General features: G+C 43.8%; 1 protein-coding gene across 1 annotated transcript; it reads right to left on the bottom strand.

The window, feature by feature from the left end:
* Positions 1 to 3,208: 3,208 nt before the first annotated feature.
* Positions 3,209 to 12,394, bottom strand: GREM1 (gremlin 1, DAN family BMP antagonist). The gene is made up of 2 exons (XM_081327720.1): positions 12,321 to 12,394; positions 3,209 to 3,771 (listed from the first exon to the last, which is right to left on the bottom strand). The coding sequence occupies exon 2, from the start codon at positions 3,768 to 3,770 to the stop codon at positions 3,225 to 3,227; it is 546 nt and encodes a 181-aa protein (XP_081183846.1). The 5' UTR covers position 3,771; positions 12,321 to 12,394; the 3' UTR covers positions 3,209 to 3,224.
* Between the last annotated feature and the right edge of the window lie 5,064 nt (positions 12,395 to 17,458).

The following is a 17,458-nucleotide window of genomic DNA, read 5'->3' as shown; positions in this document are numbered from 1 at the left end:
GAAACATCTCCTGGTGCCTTCTATGCAGTCACACAATTGTCACTATTTTAATGAAATGCAGTTTCTTCCAGTCTTGGAGCACATTCTTGCTTCTCTTTTCAACATTAAAAAATGCAACTAGGAATAAAGAGCAAGTTGAATCTACAGTCCATTTAGTTTCCACATAAATTAACTGGGAGGGCTTTTTTCTGGTTCTCCACTTGTTCGTCAACAAACATTTCAGCCCAGAAGACCACATCAGATACCAGGCTACATATACACATACACACAGTAACACTGCTTAAGTTTGCTACCTCCTTGTCTGTAAGGAAGCAGTAATATTCCACAGAAGCTGGCATCATCAGGTCACACACCACTTTGCTGTAGTTACTAGACCAGGGCTTTTCAACCAGTGGTACCGGTACCACCTGTGGTACATTTGCACCTAGCAGGTGGTACGCAACCATCCTAGAAAAGTGGCAGCGGGGAAGGGAAATGAGCTGAACCAGTGGCAGCACCGCACAATCTGAGAGACGGCTGGAACTGCAGGGCTGTCGGGGCTCAGCAAAAGCACCAGGATCAGTGCCACTTTCCAGCTGATCAGCGCTTCTTCGGGGCTGCCAGGGCTCAGTGGAAGCGCCAGGATCAGCGCCAGGCTCCAGCTGGAGCTCGGTGCTCATCCTGGTGCTTCTGCTGAGCCCTGAAGAAGCACCAATCAGCTGAGAAGCAGCACTGATCCTGGCACTTCTGCTGAGCCCAGAAGAAGCGCCGATCAACTGGAATGTTGCAGCATCTCCAGGGTCTTGTGATTTACATTCAGATGCTTGGCAACTGATTCATATTTATGACGGTCACAGTGTCCCAGGGTCATGTGAAGTGACCAAAACCTTCTGCAACCACCCAGCAGATGGGGGGGGAGAGAATAAAAACCAAACACCCCCCCCACCCCACCCCCGCTGCCAATCCTCGACAGAAATGCTCACAACAATGAAAACCTCAAACAGGAGGAAGAGTGCCGCCGGGCAAATAGGCAGGCGTCTTGCTTGGCTGTGGCTTGGGGGGCACTTTTTTCAGTGCCATTGAAACTTCAAATAATCACTAAGCAAACTATTGTAAGTACTTCATCACTTTTTTCCTTTTTTTTTTTGGTCATCAAGTTTTTGACACCTTGCTAGCCAACTAGTGGTACTTGGATATTGCCATACCCTAAAAGTGGTACAAGGTTGAAAAGCCCTGTACTAGACTACTATAGTACTATAGTAATTAAAAGATTCAGTATTAACACCACTTTAGGAGATTACCAGTCAGCTTTGGAGATACACTCCAGGGAAGAGGCAGAGCAGACTTTCTTCCCAAGAGCAGCTTCCTGGATCTTATGATTTCCATCTGCCAGCTATGGGTAGTAAGAAAGCTGGCTACTTGAATGTCACAGAGAGACTCAATGAGAGTCATATTCTATATATATTCAACCACAATTTAAGGGCCTACACCGGCGCTCTTCAAGCTTAGCAACTTTAAGATGTGTGGACTTCAACTCCCAGAATTCCCCAGCCATCATCCAGGCTGGGGGGAATTCCGAGAGTTGAAGTTGAATGTTAAGGTTGCTAAGTTTGAAAAACACTGGTCTACTAAACCCTAACCTTCACAACTTTCAGAAAAAGTGCAAAAAAAACCATAGCTGGCATGTTCTGTCACTGCTTCTGTCTTAAGTGACTAAGAGCTACGTGTAATAGCAGGAATCTGACTGTCTGAAAATGGATTTCTCTAGTAAGAGAATGAAACTGTCGTGATCACAACATGGAAGAAGCATTTCTTTAGCCAGATTCACATTCAAAACTATTCATTACCTTAACTTCTTCCAAATTCAACTCATGATACGTTGAAGAAAATTGGGAAGCATCAACGAGGTTGGATATTTAGGTTCTTCCCTGAAACTGTAAATCTGTGATATTTGGCGTTAAAAATGGTTATTGCAATGCTTTGCTTTCTGTATTAGCCGACTATGTGAGATAGTGGGTGACTATGAAAGGGATGCATATATGCACATATTAATAGTTGTCAACATATATATAAGAATAACTGGGCAATTAAGTTATATTACCATATATTCTCATGGATAAGCTGAAAACTTTAGATGCCAATTCACTCCCAAAATTTAGATTGGTTTATCCATGGACAGACTTACCTACAAGTACTAGGATACGTTTTCCATTCAGAATTTTTAAAGTATCTGTATAACCCTATATAAGCCTATCTGCAAATAAGTAGGCCCTCAAATATTTAAGCAAAAGTCATAAAAAATGTGCCACCCATGGGTAAACCAATTGTGAAAATTACATTAAAATTTCAAGTGTCAGTTTATTCATGGGTGGGACATTTTTCATGGCATTTTAGTGAATGGCAAGAATATTCCAGGCCCAGCTAGTGCTCCTTCAGCTTGTGCAATGGGGTTGTATGATGGCTTTGTCCTCCACACAATCAGATCAATTAAGAAAGTAGGTAGCAAGGAGAAAAAACTTCGTCCCTCCTTTTTCTATACTTCCCAGTAGAGGAAGCTTACACAACCACAACAATTGTGGTATGCAAGAAGCAGATACCTTCAGTGGGAGATAATAACTTGAAAAATGGGTTGATCTCCAAGCAAAAAATTCAAGTCAGTTTATCAGCAGATGGGTTTACAGAAGAGTATATACAGTATTGAAAGATGCTGTTGACTTTAGAAATGCAATCAGAAATAACATTCAAGGTATTCGAAGGGGTTGTGTGCACATCACTTTTCTTTGCCTTGTTCATTTTTCTGCCTTCCCTGTTTGTCTTTCCTTCTAGGAAGTGGCCATTTAATGTCCAAATAAAGGTGATAGATAACATTCAAGCTTCCTTCTCCATCACAATGGCACTCGCTGCAATTAACTTATTCCTTTTCACATTTTCCTCAGAACATAACTAAATGTGAAAAATGCCTCCAAATCTATGATAGATACTGCTACTGATGATCATGAGAGAGTCAACGGCATAGATTCAAGTGCAGAATCCCAGGACGGGAGGAATTAGTGTAGTACTAAGCCTAGGGTACACTCCAAATGACTTATTTTCAAAGCTGAAATTCACACCTACAGATGAGTAACACATACTGTTTGTTGCAGTTCTCTTTGATTCATGTCCCATTGGATATACCTAAAGAGGTTTAGATGCCTGGTTTGAAGGAAGAAATGCACTGGTGAGCAGACTATCCTCCATGATCTTTTCTAGTCCAAGTCTATGGATATGCAGCGGCATTCTTTAACTCGAGTGATCCTCTTCTTCTTGATTGGAGGTTGCATTTCTGGGCAGGACAGTGTAACCACCATGGTGGTGAATTTCTTTGGCTTGCAGAATGAACATGATTGGAAGGAACCTTCTTCTCTATGGATATGCCTTGGGATATAGAATGAATTGCACTGGCCATAACAGAATCTGTTAATGATGGTTTGGCTTCTGCAGCCTTCCTCTTGGATTGTTTGCTTAAGCGGATGTGTTTTGCACCAATCCCTTTTCAGGTACTTTCGTTCTGTGACATGCAATGCCTCTTGGCTTGATTCCAGCACCTCTTCAGTAGATTTGGCCTTCTCCTTCCCCCGGGGTCTGGAACCGGGCAGTGGTGGCTGCTGGGTCTGTTCAGAATCATTGGGCTGGGCTTTGTCAGGAGAAGGGATGGTTCCTTGTGATCCGCGGTTCCTCTTGCTGCCCTCTCCTGAGGACAGCAGAAGACTCAACAAAAGGAAGACACCAACAGCAGAAACTATGCAAGCCATTCTAAGAATACAAAAAGGAATATTATCAGGTTGTTTTCTACCAAGCAAAAAGTATATCCAAAGATTTTATGCACTAGAGAAATTCAGAACTTGATTGAAACTTAATGTATTTATACTATGCTTACTAACAACAACAATAGCATCAAGTTAATATACTGGATTTTATTATTTGAGTCAAATCAGTGGTGAAAATTTTGAATGCTTATCGCAACTTTTTTTGCATTGCCAGCAATGGAGTGGGCATGGTTTCGGCATGAGGCATCCAGCCCGCGGCCCGGCAATTTAACACCCCTGAAATAATGTGGCAAATAAATATTACATTAAGTGTTCCAACCAAGGTTACTCTAGTCACCCAAGTCCTTTATTTACATAAAAAATGTAAATAAAAACTTGGGTAAGACCAAGTAAAGCAAATAGAGAGAAGTTCAAATATTCCATGAAAATATTTGAAATGAAGCCTGGTGCTTTCAGACTAAGACCCTCCACAAGATTTTAAAATCTCTTTTATTTCTTTATAGAACTGCAAAGGAAATCTCATTCCCACATTTTTTTACTACAGATTCAGACTCTATAAATTGGATTTGCAGTAGCATAATTATCACTCAACACACTTAATTGCCAGTCTCAATGACAGGTTCACGATAAGGGGTATGCGGCTGAAAAGAAAGGATTTCAAAAAAACTTAAAAACTCAATTTTCAGAAAAATTAGTTAAAGAAAAACAAAAATAATACTAGCTACCTCTTATACAGCAGGGCCCTAGAGAAACTGAGAGCCAAATTGTGTGGACCATTAAGACAACTTCTTTTACAATTTGCAGTATGGAGTTGCAGACAAAAGAAATGGACAAATAAGGTTAGGATGATGGCATGTTTTTGATCTCACTGCAGTAGATTGTGGTTCCTTTACTCATGCTGCCTCTGATTAGGTTTCTAGGAGGAGCAAAATGATTTAACCTTTCCACATGTACATCGACTAGCTCTGTTGGGAATCTGGGAAAGGAAAAAAATATTTAAAATATTACATATTATATTTAGTTTGGATCCTCCAATAGGAACCAATGGCCCATGTAGCATTAAATTGCTAATGAAAGAATGCTACTTTATGCCACTATGGTTAATAGATTTCCTTAAATATTGAGACATCTTCCCCTAGGAAAATGCAGAAAGAAAGCTTGAAGATGAGTTGCCTGTGAACAAAACTCATTTAGACAAGCAAGTTCAGGTCATTAATTTGAGAAAAATATTGCTACAATAAAATAAAAGTTTAATTTCATAGTTAAATGCAATATAGTTTCTGAACCCAAAATAGTTAAGAATCTAAACCAAAGGGTAAAATTAATGTTTATTCTAGTACTGTCTCATTTTGCATGTCTTGGCCTCCAGTCAGATTAGGCCATAATTTTCCTATTATTTTACATGTTTCTTTTAGGATGTAATTACTTAAATTTTGTTTTAGAATTTTCAACTTTTTTTCTCTCAGATCAACATGGGCCAACATAGTCTACGTGTAGGCTTTAGCAACTACTCATAAATTATAATTGGCAAGTAATGTTAAATCTTCAACATATGAATCTCATGCTTATGGTGCACTGTAGTAAACTCCCATTTTTTTTAAAAAAAAAGTTCAGTTGGTAGCTTTTAACACTCCTGACCTAGTTTATATGACATCAAACCCCAAGTCCAGTGACCTTTCTCTGGTAAAAAACAGGTTGCATTGATTTATGGCATGATCATGTTAATCAAAGAAGCGTAAACTCTGACAGATTCCAAAAGAGCAGAGCAAGAAATAACAAGTAACAAGAGTAAGATAAACAACAAATAAATACCATCTTTCCCCCAAAATAAGACCGGTCTTATATTAATTTTTGCTCCAAAAGACACATTAAGGCTTATTCTCCAGTTAGGGCTTATATTCGTGGAAATACAGTACTAAATGTGTCCATCTGGCTATCTTAACGGGTTTATTTTTGGGGTGGGGCTTATATTATGAGCATCCTGAAAAATCATGCTAGGGCTTATTAGCCAGTTGGGTCTTATTTTCAAGAAACACGGTATTACTGTATAAAGAGAATTTCTGTAGAAAGAGAAAGATCTAGGAAAGAAAATCAAGGACACACATATTATTTAGCAGAAATTGAGATAATCAAGGACTTGATTAAACCCCAAGGTACTTGACAAGCCCCAACATTCCCCATATGCCCAGTTAGCCAGAATTTGGCCAGTTCTTAAGATCCAGAATAAGCATTAGAATTCAGATGAAGTAGTCAATGGAATTCCAACTCCATTTAATTAACCCCTCCAGTAAGTTAAAAGGGCTTTAGATACAGCTCAGATTCGATACAGCAATTTAACATCTAACAGAAATAAAACTATTCAGGCTCACCTCTTCTCACTCCCAAATTGTATAAAATACATGAGTGTGCATTATGATACCAGGTAGATCCCGGCCCCATGTGATTTTTACTAATTCCTGAACCTGAACCACTAGTATACCTAGCATATTTTGACCCACGTACCCTCTTTTTAGAGACATTTTGTGAAGACCTAGCTCTCTGAAGAAGATTCTAATACTAGGAGAAGTGGTAGGGAAGTAGAAGAGGATGACAAACACTAAGGTGGATGGACTGAGTTACAGCAGAGACAAGTACACTGTTAGTAGATCTGAGAGACTAAATTTGGGACAGATCCTGATGGAGAAAGTCTATTTATGTGATTGCTAGAAGTCAATAACATATAAGCATCAATCAACATTAATTGCTGAGAGCTAGTTTGAGATAGTGGTTAAGGTGTTTGATTAATGACCAGGAAGCTGAGTTCTAGTCCTGCTTTAGCCCAAAGCCAGCTGGTTGATCTTGGCCTAGTCAGTTCTCTTGGCTTTAGTTAGAAGGAACTGGCAAGCTGCTTTGGAACAATTCTAAGAAAACTGCAGGGGAAGTCACCAGGGATCAAAACTAACCTGAAGGCATAATTATTCCTCCACTTCCAACAGAACTACAGCTGACTGGGTAACAACCTGACTCCACACCTGCTAGCCTCATGTCCTCAGCAGTATCCTTACCCTGGGTGCGTTGCCTGCACCCAGAGTGGACCACCTCCCTATTCATCCCTGCCTAGATTTAAAACAATGTTTTTATCAGTGGTTATTAATCCTCTCTACCTGCATCAGTCCTTAATATGAAACTAACATACACTCAATCTTGCAGACTGTGATAGACTTACACTGAGAATAGGAAAGAGAAGAGAAGATTGTATTTTGGATACAACATACAATACTTTACTTATTGGACCAGAAGAGGAATCCTTCCAGTTCAGCTTTGCTTCTGTCCTATAGCCAGATGACCTGGATTGTTCCCAGATAGGATGTTGTTGTTAGCTGCGAAGTCATGTCCGACCCATCGCGACCCTATGGACAACATTCCTCCAGGCCTTCCTGTCCTCTACCATCTTCTGGAGTCCATTTAAGCTCACGCCTACTGCTTCAGTAGCCACCTCATTCTCTGTCGTCCCCTTCTTCTATTGCCCTCAATCTTTCCCAGCATTAGGCTCTTCTCCAGTGAGTCCTTCCTTCTCATTAGGTGGCCAAAGTATTTGAGTTTTAGTTTCAGGATCTGGCCTTCTAAAGAGCAGTCAGGGTTGATCTCCTCCAGGACTGACCGGTTTGATTGCCTTGCAGTCCAAGGGACTCGCAGGAGTCTTCTCCAGCACCATAGTTCAAAGGCCTCAATTGTCTGGCGCTCAGCCTTTTTTATGGTCCAACTTTCACTGCCATACATTGCAACTGGGAAGACCATAGCCTTGACTATACGCACTTTTGTTGACAGCCAGATAGGATACAATTGAGTTATTTCCATTATTATGTGTTACAAATAGGCCAAGACAAATATGATCATCTTTTTTTGTTTTTTGATGTGACATCAAAGTCTGAGTCCACAATATCAATGATTTTCTCTCTCTCTCTCTTTCTGTGTATGTGTAAATATGTATGTATGTATGTATGTGTGTGTGTATGTATGTATGTGTATACGACATTTTAAAGAAAAATAAACAGGAAGAACAGAAGAAAGAAAATTCAAGAGTAGAATGCAATGAGAAAACAAGTGTTAGAAACTATGGTTTTAGTCTATTAATTATGAATAACTGAATACTGAAAAGCCTAAAAATAATAAATTCAACACAGCAAAAATTAAACACATGAAACACATCTCTAAAACAATTGATAAACTAGCAACAGCAACCTAAGATACAAAGCAAATATAATTAACAACGCCCTACCTAGTGGCAGTTGCAAGTTGTTGGGTTGCAGTACAGTACAAACCTTGTAAGCCTGGGAACTCATCATTCAGTCAGTATACCTTTTGAAAACTAATTCATTTATCAAGAAAATTATTTAAATTTCACCTGTGAGAGGTTAAGGCAGATGACCTCTCCCCAAATTTCATCCCAATAGCAATCATATGAGATAGGTTAAGATGAAAGAAAGAATAAATAATCCAAAATCACCGGTGAACAGTTTGATTAGATAGAAACTTGATTCTGAGTCTCCCCTCCCCCCCCCCCGAAACTAAGTCAAACTTAAACTGGCTTTAAAAGATGGAAAATGACACAACTGAATGTAAATGATCAAAGATATTTTTGAGAACATCTAATCCCAATGCAAGAATCCACTACTACAGCATCCCCCAATGATTGTCATCTAGCCTGTATTTCAGACATGTCAAACTCGTGACATCATGTGACGTCGCGCAACGTATCAGCGCTTTTTCTCCATTGCCAATGGAGTGGGTGCGGTTTCCTGATGATACATCCGGCCCATGGGCCGGCAGTTTGACAACCCTGCTTTGATTATTTCTAGTGAATGAAACTCCATCACTCTCAAACTCTGATTGTTAAAACAATTTTACTGTCAGATAATTTTTCTGATGTCCAGCTTATCTGTAATTTGAACTCACAGTTTCTTGTCCCGTCACTTACCTCATCTTCTACAGCAGGGCTTTTCAACCAGTTGTACAGGTACCACCTGTGGTACATTGGCATCTGGCAGACAGTACATGAACTTCCTAGAAAAGTGGTAGTGGGGGAGGGGAATGAGCTGAACTGGTGGCAGCACCGCACAAGCCTGAGCGAGGGACGGCTGGAGCTGCAGGGCTGTCAGAGCTCAGGGGAAGTGCCAGGATCAGCACCAGGCTCCAGCTGGAGCTCAGCACTGATCCTGGCACTTCCGCTGAGCCCAGAAGAAGCGCTGATCAGCTGGAATGTTGCAGCATCTCCAGGGTCTTGTGATTTACATTCAGACGCTTGGCAACTGATTCATATTTATGATGGTCACAGTGTCCCAGGGTCATGTGAAGTGACCAAAACCTGCTGCAACCACTCAGCAGAGGGGGGGGGAATAAAAACCAAATCCCCACCCCCGCTGTCAATCCTCAACAGAAATGCTCACAACAATGAAAACCTCGGACAGGAGGAAGAGCGCGGCCGGGCAGGCAGGCAGGTGTTTTGCTCGGCTGTGGCTTGGGGGGCACTTTTTTCAGTTCCATTGTAACTTCGAACAGTCACTAAGCAAAATGTTATAAGTCAAGGACTACCTGTACTTCATCACTTTTTTCCTTTTTTGGGGGGGGTGTCATCATGTTTTTGACACCTTGCTAGGCGACTGGTGGTACTCGGATGTTGCCATATCCTAAAAGTGGTACAATGGGTGAAAAGGTTGAAAAGCCCTGATCTAAACTACAGTAACTGTAGGATTGCATTTTTTTTCATTCAGCTGCATCATGGTATTAATTCATATTTAGCTTGTGATCCACCAAGACATTCAGCTCCTTTTTGCCTATACCAGTACTGTTCCTCCTTCATATTAAATTCTTCCCAGGCAAAAGCACTTCACATTTGTCTCTGCTGAAATTCCTCTTGCTTCGTTTGATTCAATGTTCTAATGCATTAACATCCTCTTGAATCTGAACTAATCTGAAAGCGTTTTCCAGAGAAGCCTTGGATCTAAACCTGGGTAAAAAAGCCTTCCATAAAGAAGGCTGTTGGTACCTTCTATTCTAACTTCTGACCAAAAGATGTTACACATCTATCTTATCTTTACTAAAGAAATCTTTTATCAAAACACACAATCATTCCAATCCATGTAGGATTCTATAATGGAATGGATAAAGGCAACACACAATCCTGAGCCTTTCCACAGCATAGTACTGAATCTAGTAACCCTTCATAGATTGATTTTTAGAAAGGTGCTGACATAATGGGTTATCTAGGGTTACCCAATATTTGGAGGGGGTGCAGAAAGCCAGAAGATCAGATGATGGCAGCATGGACTTAATTTTTATTTCACTTCTCTTTGTTTAGCAAGTTTAGTAAGATGAAGAGAGTAAGATGAAACAAGGCCAGCATCAAGAAAGGAAGCAAGAAGAGATGGGCTAAAATGTCATTTGGTTCTCTTTCGCCTTGTTGACAGCTGAACTGGGAAAATGTTGGGTATTGGATGTGCTTACAGTTGACAAGATATTTAACCTTTCTCCCCGCAATTACTTTATGTATCCTAAACTGATAGCATTTAAAGTGTCTTTGTATCTAACTCCTCTTAAAGTAAGGGGGTTTTGAGAGCTTGTCCTATTTAACCCAGAAATTGTCCCTCTTCATAATGTTAGGTTTTAGTCTTTTATTCATACTAGTATGCTGGGGCCACATTATGCCTTCCAAATGTGGTTTTGCTAATAGTGTGCTGAGATATGGAATGGCAAATTTTATATTTATTAAATAAAGTTATTATTTTAGGACTCGGTATGGACTACTGAAGAGGTGCTGGAAAATAAATAAATAAATAAAACTTTGTGCCGACACCCACATGGGAGATGATGTTACTGTACTTACTGGATTTGCCTATTGCTAAGAGACACATTACAGGATGAATAGTTGTATTATGTGTTAATTATGAGGTGAAAAGATAGTAAAATCGCTTATACTTGTGTTGAGGATTAGGAATTCCCTTTCCTGGAATAGAGGTTCTGTTTACTGTTTGCAAAAGTTATAAAACAGAAAAAGAAACAGAATAATATTATCTTTCACTGCTTTAATTAAGTTTTTTTTTTCCAAGAGAGATAACTGAATATGGGAGGAAGGCCATTGCTTTCTTTTAACCCATTTGCACTGGCTTGTCCGAGAACCTCCCTATAAAGTCAGAGGCCAGCCTGCGGGAATAGCTACTCCTATGTGTCCGCAAAAGCGACAGTTCCTGCCTGAATGTTCCTCCTTCTGACCTTTCTATGGAAGCGGTGTTGCATTTAGGCGACTGAAATCTATCAAATTCCCACCAAATCTGCATAAACGACAGCTTATCGTTTTACTTAACCGATGTCAAAAGCAGATGCTTCTCCCTCTCCGTGGCGTCGTGGGAACTTTACCTAGCGAAGTTGGGGTTGCCACAGCTGCAAAAGACCCGTGACAGGAAAGTTTTACGCAACCATCCACGACGGCTACTCCCTGAGCGTTATGATTGGAAATCAAGCTTTTTTACCTTGCAAGAACGCCCATTTAGAGATATTTTACTCAAATCTCCCACTTCTGCTACACTAAACCACCCGCCGCCGCCGCCGCCGCCTTCCGGACAACTTAACTCCCCTCATCGCCGTCGCGACTCGGCCGCAATTGCTCCTCGAGTGTAAACAATGTTAGGCAATTTACATAATTAAGGTGCTGGTTTATTAATTCAACTGCCAGCGCGCAGACTGAACCTCCTCGGAGACGCGGAAGACGCCACGTTTAAAACAATTCGCAGGATTTACTCGGGGCAGCGTTTCCCGGGCGTTGCGTCGTCCTCGTAACCCGGCAGGCAGAAGGGCGAGACGCGCGCGGGCTCGGAAACCAAGCTTGCGGGGGGGGGGGGGGAAGAGATGCGGGCTGCTGTCTCTGCCCCTGAACGAAGGACCCAAGCTTAGGAGATGAAGGCGACCATCCCCACGTTACACAACGCGGGAACGGTCCCTGCCAGAGCCCGAGGAGAATGCCTGCAACGCGGTTACTGCTTCGCTTTGAATAGCCCTTACACTCGAGTCAACCAGAGAGGTGCCTTGTCTGCGTTCAGTAACCCCGGTGGCTCCACCCTGGGGCTAAAACCCGCAAGGTGTTTTTATTTTTCCTTTCTCTCCCGAGTAGTTCACGTGCACGAGCCTCCGTTTGAAAGCTCCCACCTAGCACTCCGGAAAATTCCCTCTTTTACCCTCGGATAAAGCCCGATTGCCCAGTACAGTCGGGCTTTCCCCGCGCCAGCAATAAGCTAAAGTCCTACCGCCCCCTCTGAAAAGAACTCTGGGTCTTTACGCGGAGGTTCGTTTCTGCCCAGACCGCGTCTCGATTCTCTCCGCGTTGCCCCCCCCCCAAGCCTTCCGCAAACAACGCTGGGAGCCACGTCTCAAGTAGCGCCACCGAGCTCGGCTGCCCTCCTCTAGCAACCAGCCTTTCGCCCTTATCTTTCCCACTCTGCCATGCGGAGCGTTGCCCCTTCCCCTTGCCAAGGCCAAGCCGGGACCCTGCCCGCCACCCCTCACCTGCCACGGCGACCGAAGCTTCGCCGCTGCTCTCCCCGCGTTGCGGCGCTCGGCTCCTGCCTCTGACTTGGGAACGCAGCGCGCTAGCTGCCATTTAAATGCCTGCCAGCTGAGAGCGGCCCTCCGTGCCATTGGCTGAGGCCGCCCAATCCACCCCCTAACCGCTTCCAGCAGCCGCCGCCAGGATTCGCGCTTTCCCCGCCCCCCCCCCCCAAAAGAACCTCACGCCTAGCAATTCCCTACTATTCACACGCTGTGTGTGTGCAAGGCGAGAACTGGTGGGGTAAGAACGTTTTCCCCCGCATAGAGGGACAACACGTGCAGTGGAGCGTGGGGTGAAAGAGGAACGCCCATGAAAACCCCATTTCTCTTCCGTGCTAAGCCCTGGATTTTGTGAAGGGTTGTGAGGATTGCTCGTTAGTGGCTTTGTAGTTTTAAGTTCGAGCCTCTTACAAAATTGTTGATATGTGGCTAGGGACAGTTCGCGTTTTGTTTTGTTTTGTTTTTTTTAGTACCGCTGCAGCCTTGTTTTCAGAGCTTAATTATTGTTGTGTAATACTGTGGAAAGAATTTATCCACATCTTCGTGACAAGGAGCACTGGTAAGGGCATAGTGAGTTAACCAAAAGCAAGGGTTCTAACCTCAGATTTCTAGCTGTGAACTCTTACCTTGGAATAATGATCAAAACATGATCTTTGCCAGCATCCCATCCTGAACCAGAAGCCTTGGGGTGTTTTTTTTTAAAGTTGCCTAGTGGTTTTTTTTTTAAGGGCCAGTGAGTCTGTGTGACTGGACAAGTCCCTGCAGTTTTCTTGGCAAAAATTCAGAAGTAATTTGCTAGTGCCTCCTTCCTGGGGCTGAGAGTGAGTGACTGGCCCAAGGTCACCCAGCTAGGTTTGGGCCTAAAGTGGCACAAAAATCCAGAGTCTCCTGGTTTCTAGGTTTAGGTTTATTATATTTGTATACTGCCCTTCTCCCGAAGGACTCAGGGCGGTGAACAGGGCACATAAAAAATACAGAATACAAAAATTAAAAAAGAATTAAATAAGAGCCCGAGCTAAAAACAGTAGAATAATATAAAAATCCCCAATAAAAACCCCAGCACATCCCCCCATCAGGCCAGGCCGGCTTGCTCAAATAGGTAGGTCTTCAGACCGCGTCGGAAGGAGCGAAGGTCAGGTGCCATCCGGAGCTCAACCGGCAGCTGATTCCATAAAGCCGGGGCGCCCACAGAGAAGGCCCTCCCCCTGGGGGCCACCAGCCGACATTCTCTGACCGGTGGCACCCTGAGGAGGTCCTCTCTGTGGGAACGCACAGGGCGGAGGGAAGTTGACGCCGGCAGCAGGTGATCCCCGAGGTACTCCGGACCCATGCCATGTAGACTGATGCCTTAATCACTAACCAAAGCTGGCTGTCATGGAACAAATCTATTTAGAAATTAATCCATAGTTCTGGATGCCCCATCAGCCATTACAGTTCAAGTGTGAATCAATTTATATAGATCATAACCTAATCTGAATACAGTTGTTTAAAAAAGGAGACCAGAATCCCCCAAGCAGGACTCTTGCTTAGCATTTCTCTCCCTTTATAATGGTGACAAACGCCAGCCTGCAGATTCCTCCATACTTCCTGGGAACGGTGGGGCTTCATTGTTTCAGTCTTGCACTAAATCAGAAAGGACTTTTAGAGTTGAGCATTGTACCTCTGGCTGCATCATAATGTGGTTTTGATAAGTCCCTGGCATGGTGCTGCTGTAATCAGCTTTTTAGTGCAGCAGTATCCAGTTGGCTGATAATGCCAAACAAAGTCTGGAAGAGTGTGAAATGTTAAATTAGTGCCGCTCTGATCTCATTAGCTACTGGTTATCTGGCCTTACCTGCAATATAATAGGTAGTTTTTACATTCTTGTTGGATGCTACCAGCTTAAGATGAAAGCTACTTTAACAATAATACCAGTAAGGATAATTTGTCTTCCTCGGTCATGGCTCAGGAATGAGATGAAGGTGTTCTCTTAAGGACACAGCAAAAGAAAGAAGTGACAGGGCTAGTTTGTGCTTAGGGCCATGGAAGTCCACAAGGTGTAGTCAAAAAAGTGGTAAAAATGTGTGGTCAAGATGACAATTTGAACAATAAAATCAAGCTCTGCCTGTTCTGCATGATGCCCATCAGAAATAGGCAGAGCTTTTATTGGTTTGCTTGTTTGTTTACCTATCTGTTTATATTAATGTATTTGGTTTGTATAGCTACCCATCTCAGCAAATGACTCTGGGTGGCTCACAATTCCAAAACCTATACTACAATTAAAATCCTAAAAACATTTTAAAATAATTGTTGTTGTTAGCTGCGAAGTCATGTCCGACCCATTGCAACCCCATGGACAATGTTCCTCCAGGCCTTCCTGTCCTCTACCATCCATCTTCTGGTGTCCATTTAAGCTCACGCCTACTGCTTCAGTGACTCCATCCAGCCACCTCATTCTCTGTCGTCCCCTTCCTCTATTGCCCTCAATCTTTCCCAGCATTAGGCTCTTCTCCAGTGAGTCCTTCCTTCTCATTAGGTGGCCAAAATATTTGAGTTTCAACTTCAGGATCTGGCCTTCTAAAGAGCAGTCAGGGTTGATCTCCTCTAGGACTGACCGGTTTGATCGCCTTGCAGTCCAAGGGACTCGCAGGAGTCTTCTCCAGCACCATAGTTCAAAGGCCTCAATTCTTTGGTGCTCAGCCTTTCTTATGGTCCAACTTTCACTGCCATTTTAAAATAATAAGAACAATAAAAACTTTTAAAACACTAAAAACATTAGAATGTCTGATTCTAGTACAGGGGTCCCCAACCCCCGGTCCATGGGCCGCGGCATGCCAGCAACTGGTCCGCACAAACAATCAAAACCCCATTCACAGGATGCAGGCAGCACACAAAACCATGCCCCCTCCATTCCACAGGAAAAACCTTTCTCCACCTAACTGGTCCCTGGTAGCCAAAAGGTTGGGGACCTCTGTTCTGGTACACACAAAGCAAGGCATCTGGCCTGATAACAATATAGCCAGGAGGTGGGACCCTTGGTGTGTGTAGCACCCCAGGCTTAGGAGAAATGATTGCACCATTGAAATCAGCATCTTGACTTCTTTGACCACACCTTCAAAAGTGTGGTCAAAGATCCTTAGACAATTTTTGAAGTTTAAGGTTATGTCTGTGACAACAATCAGAAAAATTAAAGTAGTAATAATATTAAATTGTGGAAGCTAGCACCTGAGAAAAGGTTTATGGAAGACTGCACATTTTGAAATGTGGATTGAAGGATGGTTTCAATCTAAGAACATCAGGAACTGCAAGAAGAAGCCATCAATTATTCATGGCCAAATTAAAGACAGTTTTCTCCTGTAAGGCAATGATCAAAAAGCAGAAACGTCCTAGGAGTGTGGTGTCAGTGGATGATGGGCAAGAACAAAAATGGTTGTTAAGGTGAAGGAAAATAAAAGAATGGGAAGACAATAGAAAAGAGGGATGAATTCATACCAGTGAAACCAATATAGAATCTTGGAAGACTGGCAGATTATTATCAGAACAGTTGAGATGGCAAACACAAATAGATATATACAGGTGGTTCTCAACTTACAACAGTTCATTTAATGACAGTTCGAAGTTACAACAGTGGAAAAAAAGGAACTTATGACCATTTTTCACACTTACGACTTTTGCAGCATCCCCATGGTCATGTGATCAAACTTGAGGTGCTTGGCAATTGACTCATATTTATGATGGTTGCAGTGTCTGGAGTCATGTGATCACCTTTTGTGATCTTCTGACCAGCAAAGTCAATGGGAAAGCCAGATTCACTTAACAACTGTGTTACTTACTTAACAACTGCAGTTGACAACTGTGGCAAGAAAGTGGGAATTTTCTATTTCTTTGGAGAGGGACAATGCAATTTGCATCAACAATGCAAATAATTATTTTTTTTATTTTTTGTTGCTACAATATTAGCTATACCGTATTTTCCGGCGTATCAGACAACCCGGCGTATAAGACGACCCCCGACTTTTAAGAAGATTTTCAAGGTTTTTCGTCTTATACGCCAGAAAATACTTACATGCCCTGCCCTCCCTGTCCGTCGCAGAGGAGGCGAAGGCCCGACTGGCCCCGCCGGCCCTCCCGCTGCTCCTGCGCTTTTGCCGGCCCCCGAGGCGCAGTGTTTCCCGGGTGGCAGGCAGCGCCGGAGGGCAGCCGCCACCCTGCCACGGCCGGCGCCCCTCCTGCTTCCCCGCCCGGCCTTGAAGTTGAACTTCTCCCATTGGGCGCAGGGCGGGGCAGCTCCACTCGCAGCCTCTTTTTTAAAACTCATGTGCCGCTTCCCTCTCACCGTCGGCCGAGGCGCGCTCGGCCCGGGCTCCCGGTCCCTCTTCCCGGCCGGCTTTCCGCCCTGCCCCTCATGGAGCTGGACTGGGCGTGCAGCCTCTCGGTGTGGCTGCTTTTCCTGGGCAGCCTGGCGGTGCGGCTCCTGCGCTCGGACCTGTTGCTGAGCCGGCGGCTGCTGCTGTGCGTGGGGCTGCTGGCCGTCCTGCAGGCGCTGGGCCAGGCCGTCCTGCCACTGCCCCTCAGCGCCGCGCTCACGGCGGCTGCCTGCTGGCTCATCTCGGCCAGCACCGCCCGGCGGAAGCGCATCCCCGCAGGGGGGAGAGCGGTGCTGGTGACAGGTGAGTCCGGCGGGCGCGAGGCCATCCCCTCGGGCCAAGAGCCGACGGGCAGCGCCGCCTTCACGTGGGGAGAGCCGCCCGACACTCCCACCCAACCGTGTCCCGGAGCCACGCCGGAGATAGCTCGGTTGCGCGGGACGGCCCGGCTTTGCAAGAACGGGGACGCTCGACTGATTTGTTTTTTTTTCCGGCGTATAAGACGACCCGGCGTATAAGACGACCCCCCAACTTTTGAGAAGATTTTCATGGGTTAAAAAGTCGTCTTATACGCCGGAAAATATGGTAATCAGGGTTGTCCAAGCAATCCCAAAGCCTAATACAACATTGCATATTTTTTTAGTTCCAGCTGGCCTTCCTCGAAGTAGTCCTACTCACTGTCAGACATTGTCACACATTCTGTATAGTAACCAAGGCAATACATTGCTGATGCTAAATAACCATGGTAGC

The sequence above is a fragment of the Vipera berus genome (genome assembly GCF_964194415.1).
Source record: "Vipera berus genome assembly, chromosome: 1".
In the NCBI taxonomy this organism is placed as follows: Eukaryota; Metazoa; Chordata; class Lepidosauria; order Squamata; family Viperidae; genus Vipera; species Vipera berus.
Note: the sequence above shows the minus strand (reverse complement) of the source record. Positions and strands in the feature narration are given on the sequence as shown.